The sequence below is a fragment of the Chroicocephalus ridibundus genome, chromosome 23 (genome assembly GCF_963924245.1).
Source record: "Chroicocephalus ridibundus chromosome 23, bChrRid1.1, whole genome shotgun sequence".
NCBI classification, from domain to species: Eukaryota; Metazoa; Chordata; class Aves; order Charadriiformes; family Laridae; genus Chroicocephalus; species Chroicocephalus ridibundus.
In genome coordinates this window covers 6,797,222-6,807,412 of record NC_086306.1, presented here as the reverse complement: position 1 = coordinate 6,807,412, position 10,191 = coordinate 6,797,222, and the positions used below count along the sequence as shown (strand labels likewise).

The 10,191-nt window shown below is 44.7% G+C and overlaps 1 protein-coding gene across 2 annotated transcripts; it reads right to left on the bottom strand.

Annotated features, from left to right (window-relative positions):
• Window positions 1-441: 441 nt before the first annotated feature.
• On the bottom strand, window positions 442-9,224 carry AP3M2 (adaptor related protein complex 3 subunit mu 2). Of its 2 annotated transcripts, XM_063358498.1 has the most exons (9): window positions 9,149-9,224; window positions 8,737-8,955; window positions 6,402-6,573; window positions 5,766-5,903; window positions 5,139-5,224; window positions 4,472-4,605; window positions 3,392-3,599; window positions 2,460-2,604; window positions 442-2,118 (listed from the first exon to the last, which is right to left on the bottom strand). In XM_063358498.1, the coding sequence occupies exons 3-9, from the start codon at window positions 6,544-6,546 to the stop codon at window positions 2,018-2,020; spliced, it is 957 nt and encodes a 318-aa protein (XP_063214568.1). In that variant the 5' UTR covers window positions 6,547-6,573; window positions 8,737-8,955; window positions 9,149-9,224; the 3' UTR covers window positions 442-2,017. The 2 variants fall into 2 exon arrangements, with proteins under 2 accessions (XP_063214568.1, XP_063214567.1); XM_063358497.1 differs by lacking the exon at window positions 9,149-9,224 and having other exon boundaries at window positions 8,737-9,109.
• Between the last annotated feature and the right edge of the window lie 967 nt (window positions 9,225-10,191).

Genomic DNA, 10,191 nt, shown 5'->3' with positions numbered 1-10,191 from the left:
AGTCGTTCAAGATCTTGAATGACATGAATCACTTCAACATGAAAGAAAAGATACTTAACCAACAAAGCTAAAGGACAGTATTAGTACTTGAGGAGCAGGAAGGTGAAGAGGTATTTCATCGTCTTCATAATTAAAGCACAGCCCTGAGCCTGCTACCAGAAACCCTACCTAGTATACAAAAATGGTTCAGCTGTATTCCTAAAGACAGTTTCACTGACGTTCTCCTTTTAGGAAACAACAAGAAAAATTACTAAGAAAGTAACTAATTTTAGCTTTTCAGACAGTGACTTAGTCCCAAACTGACAATCCCAATTGCATAAAGACATTTATCTCCCTAAGGCACCCACTATCCACAATCCAACTGGCATAATTAACCTTCCTCCTTAAATACCAACTGTGTTTCTTGTAAAGCCCACACAAACCACTCTGAAATGACGCAGATGACATGTGAAAACGAATTTTATTGATGCCCTTGATGAAGGTTATATTTGCATTGAACATGCTCAGCAGTAAGGCCACCTGCTATGGCATTCATCATTTGCACTGGGACTTGCAATTCCACATGCAAGATGCCACTCATCCACTGCAAGTATCCATCACATGCAAACCAGAATGTATGTTATCCTTCGTTTAGGGTCACCTTGTTCTGTTCACAAGCATGAACTGTACATGGTGGACAGCCACCTTACAGATGCTGTAGTCGCATGTACAGCATCTTAGGGACAAGTTCTGCTACCACAGATAAAACGCATTGCCGTCTAGTGGCCAAAGAGCACATTACAGACAATATGGAATAGTGCAGATGCCTCTCATTTTATATTTATGCTGTACAGAAAGATGCAGCACAGACTGGAATGGGCAGGTGCAGCAACAGGTCGGGCAGAAGAGATGGTCCCAGTGAAAATTCCAGCGTAGGCTTGAATCCACCTGCACAGCAGCTGAGTGGTACAGGAACTGGAATGAGATAGGACAGCCAGAAACACTACAAAGGTACCAGGACACAATTATCTCAAAGACATCAGCGAGCAGGAGAACAACAGTATCACCTTCATTTGTAATAGGCAGGCAGAGGCAAAAGGAGGTTCCAACAAGTTACTAGGATAGCGATCGTCTTCATTTAGATACAGCTTCAGTTTCCATCAAAGTGCTATGTCTCCACAAAAATTCTCCTGCCTCTCCCCTGACTCCCCAAAAAAGCTAGGAGAATCCCTACCTTCAAACACTGATGAAATACGAGAAGCGAAAATACATTCAGATGGCACCACCCATCAGTTACAAGATGACACGTGCTACAGTCACACCTTCACAGGATACCATACTAAGATTTGGATGTGTTTCCAGTCTATCTCCAGAGACTCAAGACACCTGATGACCAAGATGGCTTACAAAATATCTAGAAAAAGCATCCACTTCTTCCCTTCCTCCCTCTGTGGCACCATCCCCAATCTCAGACTTCTTTACTTCCCATCCTGGGTGGGACAATCTACCTTTCCACTTCTTCCAGTCCCTTTGAGGCAGAATGGCTAGACGATCTCTCTGCTGCCAAGAACTATACAGCTTTCCGCCCTAACACCCAGTGTTGGGGAAGGGCAGATGCCAGACCATCGCACCGGAGTTGAAATTTGTGGAAATTCAACTTTGTATCATCTACAAAGGGATAAAAGCCAACGAAAATATAAGGAAGAGGAGTTACAAAAGGCAACAAATCCCTAGAATTTCTTTTAAGACAGCAAAATGAAGGTGATACAAGCTTATGTAGCCGACTCACTAATCCCAAGGGACCTGAACACCTCTCCCATCTGCCATTGTTCCGAATACTTGAGATTCATCTAGGGATGAGATGGTTTCAGGTCAACCTTACTTTTCCCTGCTCCCCAGCACCCTAAGCACTGGCTCTCCTGCTCATGCTACTACAGGCAAGGGAGCAACCCTAAACAGATGGATGGGGTAAGAGGCTGCATCCAACAGCCACGGACAGGAGAAACAGGAAAGTGCTCTTCCTCACTATCGGAATCCTCTAGGTTCGGACTTGGAACTTGCCAGCCTTAGTCATGTATTTTATCCCCTTGAAGGGCTTGTACTTCTCCCCATACATGTCCAAGCGATTCACCTTCAGTCCTAAAGGCAAACAAACACAACATAAGACTGACTGCTGACACAAAGCAAGCAGACAGGCCTTCAGGATAAAGGAACAGAAGATCACGCTAGAAGTGCAGAAAGCACAGGGAAAGTTTTAGCAAGCAGTAAACAGAACGGAGAAAAGCTGACAACTGCTCATTGTCAGAATAATTCCTTACAGAACAAATCCACATATCTGTAGTCAAAGCACAAAATTTTTTTACTTGAAGAACATGTTTCAGATAGAATGTACTTCAGAAGGCCTGCAGAGCTATTTCAGCTATGTGCAGAGTGAGCACTGCCACAGCAGAGAATATTCAGCTTCTTTACCTGACACTTACCAGATATAGCCAGCTGCTGAATTTTAAACTGCAAGTTAATGGTGGGGTTTTCATCTGGTTTTGATGTCCCAGCTTGCAAGCTCACACTCCCCTTGAGGCTTGGCAGCTTCTGGGGGTTTATTTTCCCCACATCCCATGACAGCAGCTTCAAGGGACAGAAAATGCAGCAGTGAAGCAGAAATGCCGTAACACCCTCTAAAGAAGAGTCCCCTTATTGTTACTTTATGGAAAAGATCTTTGTCTTAGTATCTTGCCTTTCATATTGGACAGACACAGTACAGGTTTAAAGAGCAGCTGCCTTGGACTTTTGTTCTCTCTCCCTCTCTTTCCATGAGGTTCCCCAAAAGCCTACCATGAATGATACTTTCACTACTTGTGCTACAGGCCCCATTTCCTATGTGTAACAGTGACAACAATAATGCAGAATTGCCTCCTTTCTGAATGGCTGAAGCAGTGCTGCTTGAGGCTCTACTCCAGGTAAACCATCGAATTTAAGTTTGCAATAAGGAAAAGAAGTGAAGTCGAGGTGGGGCAGGCCAAACAACAAAACCAGAACACCCCAACACAAATAAAAACCCACTAACCAACCCAAATCCTCAGTGTTTGCAAAGGACATACAGTACTAGGCATGACAACTAGACATACAGAAGTTTGTAAAGCATCCACCAGACGAATGCCTCATCATACAATATCAGTTCTTGGATTTTCTGCACACACCAAGCAACCAGAACTACTTTCCAGTCAGACACCAAGCTATTTGTTGTGGGGATTAAGACAACTTCTAATATGCAATTTCCTCACCCCAAGAAAAGATACTGCTTTCAGAGAAACAACGTTCAAGGACATGTTTGTGTAAGCATGAACAGCTCAACTTCATTTGCCGAAAGGTAAAAAAGATTAAAAAAATATCTAATTTTTCTCTTTCGTCTCACCTTTGTAACTGGATCGAAGATATGTGTTCCCTGAGAGGGTGTAAGGGTCATATTTAAGACACCTTTTGGCATCTGGCTAGTGACCATCACTCCCTCTACAGTCTTCCCCATAGTCTGCTTCGGCCCCACTGTGATCTCAAAACGTCCCAGTGAGCTGTTATCACGGAAACTGATGTTGTGTTTAACGTAGACTGGAATTGCCACAAGACTAGAATAAAGACACGAACAGAAAGTCCTTGTCAATCCCTCACCTTCGTCATTGCTTTTCCTTATGCAGTCCTTGCCTTTCACACTGAAAACATTGGAAAACAATCTTCTTAAAAGAAAAGGAAATCCTACACTCATTTGTTTGATCTAAGAGCAAAGTCAGAATCCTGTTCTCAAGTCGTAATTACACTTTTTTTTAATCAAGCTTGCCATGTCTTAGTTTTCTACCTCTACCAGACAGGTAACTACATCCAGCACAACAGGAGACTTGAGCAAAGGATGAGGAACGTTTTTGCATGTCACAAGCAAGCTGGCAGGTAATTCCAGGCAGTACAGCAGCACTTGAACTTCATGTTTGTGCTTTCGGTTAGATATCCCACTCCTTTTCATTTACTTGAAAAGTCTGACAAAGCCTAACAAAATGCTTTAGCACCTGTAACCCCAATTAGTACTTGGTAAGCTGCTTCTAGAAAAGAGTGCAAACAGCAGACAAGAACTTGTAATTCTATTAAGAGAGCTGTCAAAAAAACAAGATTACCAAACTATCTTGTTTTATTCTGAAAGTTTTTTATAAACTTAGGAAATCAACAGCTTGGTTACTCCATACTGCCTAATTCTTTCCCTCTCTAGTTCATTTATCTGCTACTAGTCTTTGAAAAATACTGGCTGACCAAAAAGAAACAACGGAATCACTGCTCTAATCAAGGACAAAACACAGGTTTTAAAAAAGGAAAAGTGCACGTTACAATGCACCTCTACTTCATTTGGCACAACATGCCACCTGATCTGTAAAAGTAATTCCTTTCCCCTCCCACCCCCTTCAGCCAGGAAGATCCAAATTTTGTAATTCACAGCACTACATTTATCACCTACTTCTGAGCACTAACATGATAGGAGAGCAAGCGAAAGTTTCCATCAGGTGGAATGAAGGAGAGTATTCTCTCTGACTCCCAGCGCTTAAAACGCACACAAGGATGAAAACTAACATCATCCAATAACCGAGGGTTCTGAAAGAAAAGAAAGTCACAAGGTTAGTGAAAGCAGTATTACTTAAAATAACCTCCTCTTCTTCTCCTCAGTCTTCTATCCATGAAGGGTCTACCATTTGACACACTCTGCCCATCTGAAGGTATCTACATTCAGACACGATAATCTGTTTGGTGCTGTTACATCTGTGCAATAGCAGTACTCAATAACCTCTATCCTATTTTAGAAAATTTAGTCATGTCAAATAATTACATTGATGCATACTCATAAAAAGATGGCTCTTTAGGATAGCTGCCTAAAGCAGCACTGTATCTCAGAAACTTAGTCACAGCACACACTAACAGTACTTTTAACAAAGAATCTGAAAATAAAACCTTTAGGCTCAAAGTTGCTGAAGTTCACTATGAATTTCCATTGTCACTTCTTTCGCTTTTGTTTGGCATACCGAGGTTCTGATCTACTGGAATCCATCAGCATGAGACTGAGATCCTAGGATCAGGGCTGGGAAACCCTTTTCAAAATACTTAAATAAAGATACATCCTTGAGCTTTACCATGAAGGAAAGGGTAAGGTCTGGCATCCCAGTCAGCTTGACACAAGCATCAATCACCCCTTGGATTTCAGCAGTAATGGTGGAACCTGCGACAATAAAGCAAACACAGGAAGTTATGTGAACCTGATCAAACAAAACACAATGTAGAAAATCTGTCAATGAGGAGGACAGAAATTTATTATCTTTATGAAATGTCACGGCTCATTATGTTGCTTGCTCAACATTTTTCTCATTCCCAACCACTTCCGGAGAAGGTCCATATAAATAAGAACCACTGGCACCAGCAATATCCATTTTGATGGCCAAGGACAATAGCTCCCAACCCTAACAAGACTAAAACGCACAAAAACTAAGGAGATAGCGCTATGCACAATCTTCGTTCACCTTCTACCTTCCTAATATAGAATTGCTTACAAGACCTCAGGAACGAGGACAAGTGAAAACCTTGGTACTTCTATAAAATTTGTGACTGAATAACACCTATGAGTTGGCAACGTTCCAGAGTAAGAATAGGAATAGAGTTTCCCCCACCCTTCGATAAGGGAGCTCCTCTTTGAAAACCTAAATCTCTCTTCAGGCGCTATCAGGACAAGTTACCATTGTCTTAGCCAGAAGCAACTTCCATACCTGATTTGTCAATGATTGCATCTATCTCCTCAACCACATCAAAATACGCCTCATTGTTGGTATATTTTACACCAGTACGTCTCCAAGGCACCACTGATAGCTGTCCGGTAGGAAGCTGGTCACCCACATTAGTGCTTCCTGGAAAAAGAAAGGCAATCACAACCACCACAGAAGTTAGACAATGCTCCAGAACAAGTAATTACCCTCCTATAACTTAATTGTAATTAATCCCTGAGAACCTCTTTCTCTTTGTAGGAGAGCAACTACTCTTCCAGACTCACTGTGTTCTACAATTTATCTCTCTCTTACATCCAACTCTAAAACATACCACAGTAAGGCACCGGGAAGCGTAACTAAAAAATAAAGCTACCCCAACAAAAAACCCACACCAAACTAACTCATCCAGGAAGTCATGTCATGGCTGTAACTGGACATGTAATCTGTTTGTTTGGGATAAAAAAAACCGCAGCTTGTGCTGGAACTAGAAGGAACCTCAAAGCAAAGCACTAACACAGGACTCCTTAAATACACCTATGCTGGGGTTTAGAATGGTATGGAACAACATATTCTAGTTTACTTATGCAGGAATATTGCCACATGGCCTCCCTAGGTTATCTACTTTTTGTTTCCCTGTACCTGTGATGGTGTTGACAACTGTTCGCAGGATAGTTGGAGGTTTTATCAGTTCCTTAAGAATATTAGATTCTGTTGCCAGTGGAAAGCCATTGTCCAGCATCTCCTCCAGCACCTCATAAACCACCACCACGTTGTCCTTGATCATCACCTCTGAACAGACACCAAAATAATCCTGTGCAAAAGAAATAATTACTCAAAAACCTCTGAAAGAGAATCTTAGTGATCATTCAGTTTGGTGTCCTCCCACACAGAAATAAATCAATCCTCTTCTTGGAGGAGGTGAAACAACACTGAATCTCCATGTATTAGTACAAGCACATCAGACAGACTGACCACTCCAACAGACATGCACAGCTCTGAGCATACCTCTGCCACCACCCCAGAGAGCTGGCAAATCACCGCATCATCATACGCTCTTATTTCCTTTCTGTATAACACGATTCCCTTTGATAGCTAAGAGATCTTTTAATTAGCACTTGAAAGTGGCTCAGCTGCAACCAATTAAGCAGCCACCTTAATATGAAAAACTTATTTCCTGCAGCCATTACTGAATTACGTGCAGTTATGCCTTTCACTACACTCCAGTATCAGATATCCTTCCTCAGCTGGTCTTTACCTACATTACTGTCAATATTTTAACCGGACAGCACTGCTGTTTGAGGAATTCAACCTCTCCTCCTCAAAGCTTTTCATTTACTTTTGTTATAATGCTTGCATACATGTGGTCAATACTACAATTATTAACTTCAATTCTGTGAATATTTTTGAGAATTTGTTTTGACGTGGAATATAGGGGAAGCACAGCTTCACACCCTCTGCATATTCTGCCTAAGTCCACATTTGTTTTATAGGAGAACATTTCTGAAGTCTGTCTAGCACACTACCTGTGTTTTTTCATTCTGATACCACTCGGGATGCACAGACTGCTTACATATCCTAAGATGTATTAGACTAATAGCAGAAGTCCAGTATTATGAGAAGCCTGAAAAATAATTCCATCCAATCCATGTATCAAAACTCCCCTTCCTCATAATTTAAGAGGTGTATAAAGCAGAACCTCAGAACATGAATCATAAAGGATCCTCAGACTAATTTATTCCCCAGCTTGATTCCTCTACTGTTTCTTCAACTTCTACTCCAAAACAATAATTAGCAATATTAAAGTTTGCAGGAAAAATATACCAAGTCAAATGGTAAATCTGTAACACAATGTAGGTATAGAAATTAAGTGGAGATGTTTCAGATTCAGCATATGTTACGGGAAGCATTCCCAATAACTCAGCAATTTAAAAAAATGAACATTTAATGTAATCATAGTTTTATTCTATGGGGACTTCATGCATCTTTCTGGAGAGCGATCAAGCGCACAAAAACACAAAGAGATCAGGCATTCTGCACAAAGCGTGAGCGTACATAAACTGTGACGCTAGTCCTGCACTACAAACGCTATTTCTTTCTCAGACCTATCAGGTTTTAACATACAGCCAAGCCAGTGAGGACAACACACTCACGCCTTTGTCCTCTCACAAAAAACAAGGCCTAAACAACCGACATAGTACACTTTTGGCCTGAACAGCCAATCCATGTCCTGAACAGCCAATCCATGTCCTGAACTGAGTGAAACATAACTCAGCCTACACTCGTGTTCCGATTGGCACCTGGAAGCAAAAACTCACATGATACCCATATTTCCTGTATTCTGGTAGGGATGCTGGTCACAAGACATTTCAAATCCAGACTACACACCCCTGTTCTTGGCAGGCAGCAAACAGACATCTTCACTATTTCCCTCAACTGCCCAGCAGGCATGTCAGCCATAGCGCAGAGGGAATATGGCTGCTCTGGGGCAACTCCCGTGACTCACTTCTTTAGGAAGCGGATACGCTTCCAAGGAATATCACTAGATATAAGTACTTTGGTCGGTTGTCACTAAGTGACATGGATACGAATTGCAAAACCTCCTTGTGAGAACAAGGCCCGCTTGGTCTTAGTCCACAGCTCCCAGAAGAGACCAGGCTGCAAAACAGAAATATGAGCCTTGACAAAACAGAAATAGGAGTCTTGACTGGTGAAAGGTCCTTCCTGTGCACACTGGCTTATCTCCAATCCATCACCATCTCAAGCAGTGCGTTCCCAACCACGCAAGCCCACGAGACACACTCGAGATCCTCGCAGGTTCAGGATGTGAGTTAAGAAATGGGAAAAAGAGAGAATATTAATTGCTGCTAACTTGAAGAGCTCCCTTTCCCTGCCACCGCCTTGTTCTCCTCTACACCACGGCAGTGACCCGGGGCTCCCCCTCGCCCCCCGCCGGGGCTGGGCCGGGGACCCTCACCTGGAAGGTGTCGACGACGCGGTGCAGGAACTCGATGACGAAGAGAGGCGGCACCTCGCTCTGGATAACGGCCACGAAGAAGATCTTGTGGCGGTACACGCTGAGGAGGTAGTGGTGCGGCGTGGGGATCACCGGCGGCACGTTCTCCGCCTCCGAGGCCCTCTCCTGCGCCTCGAAGAAGTAGTCACAGACGGAGCGGCTGACGACGCTCTTCCAGTGCTTCTCCAGGAAGATGTCCCCCGAGGAGTTGATGAGGAACAGGCTGTGAATCATGGCTGCAACGGCCGGGCCCTCCCCAGCGGCGGCCGGAGCGCGGCCCGGCCTCCCCTCCGCGCACCGCCTCACGGTCCCCGCGTGCCCGCCCCCTCCCTGCCACCAGCCCCGCCCCGCAGCGCGCAGAGCTCCCCCTCACCTCCCCGGACGGGGCTTGGCCAGCGAGCGCGCTGACTGGGTGACCCACTAACAGCCGCGCCCGATAGGCCGATGAGAGGCGTGCGGCGTGATGACGCACGCGAACGGCACGCCGCGCTCGGCTCCGATTGGGCCAGCAGCCTGCTCGGGCACGCGCCCAGCAACGCCCCGCCAGCTGAGACGCCCGCCCACCGCCACCACACGTCACGCGCCGCCGCCCGGCAGGGGGCGCCGCGGGGGAGCCCCGCCCACCGCCGCGCCACGGCCACGCGCCCTCCCGCGCCGCAGCCCCGCGTCCCCCCGGCCCGGCCCCCCCGACCGGGCGGTCAGAACGCCCCACGCTGGGCGCAGAACCGTGCCCGCTTTTGGGGTAGGCAGCTACGCATAGTCTACAGAAGGTGTTAGTGGCCCGGTTTCTGCAGAGGAGCAGCTGGTCGAACGTCCTCCACTGTATTATTTTGCTGGTTTGTTCACCACAGAGTATTAACGCTACTGAAAACACAATCCAACTGGCACGAAAGTGACAATTGTCGTGCAAAATGCACCTAAACCCTGTGCCAAGCGATTCCTGTGCGGAACAAGAGCAGGCATTCCATGTTCATACAGCAGGTCCCTGCACTTCCGAGTCAGGCAGATGCCATTACAAATAATTTTCCAATTTTACTACTCTGCCGGGAACAAACATAAATACAAGAACAATGAAAAATAAGTCCTTTCTGTTCCTTTAAATAAGGTGTCTAAGCGTACAGCCTTTATTCCAGGGGAATAAAGGTCCAGCATGGAAAGGTCAGGGCTGAGTCTTTGCACCCAACTGCACTTCAAACCCTTTAATGAGCGACACCACCAATTCTGGAAGATGAGAAAGCTAGTGGATGGATTATGTCAGAATGCAAAAAAACTGCACTGTTCAGAGTTTATATTAGATCTTATTTTCTATTGATATGTCGTACCTATTTTCCGCCCCCCCCAATGGCTCGGAGGTCAATTTATTTACTCTGACATTACCTTTTAATACTACTGTATGCATACATCCTTATTTAAAGT

Excerpts from the sequence above, each read along its gene's own strand:
- AP3M2 (XM_063358497.1), bottom strand. The coding sequence starts at position 9,009 with ATGATTCACAGCCTGTTCCTCATCAACTCCTCGGGGGACATCTTCCTG. Across the intron at positions 6,574-8,736 it reads GCGTCGTCGACACCTTCCAG|GATTATTTTGGTGTCTGTTC; the intron begins GTGAGGGTCCCC and ends TCTTTTGCACAG. Across the intron at positions 3,600-4,471 it reads TATCATGTTAGTGCTCAGAA|TCTTGTGGCAATTCCAGTCT; the intron begins GTAGGTGATAAA and ends TCTTTATTCTAG.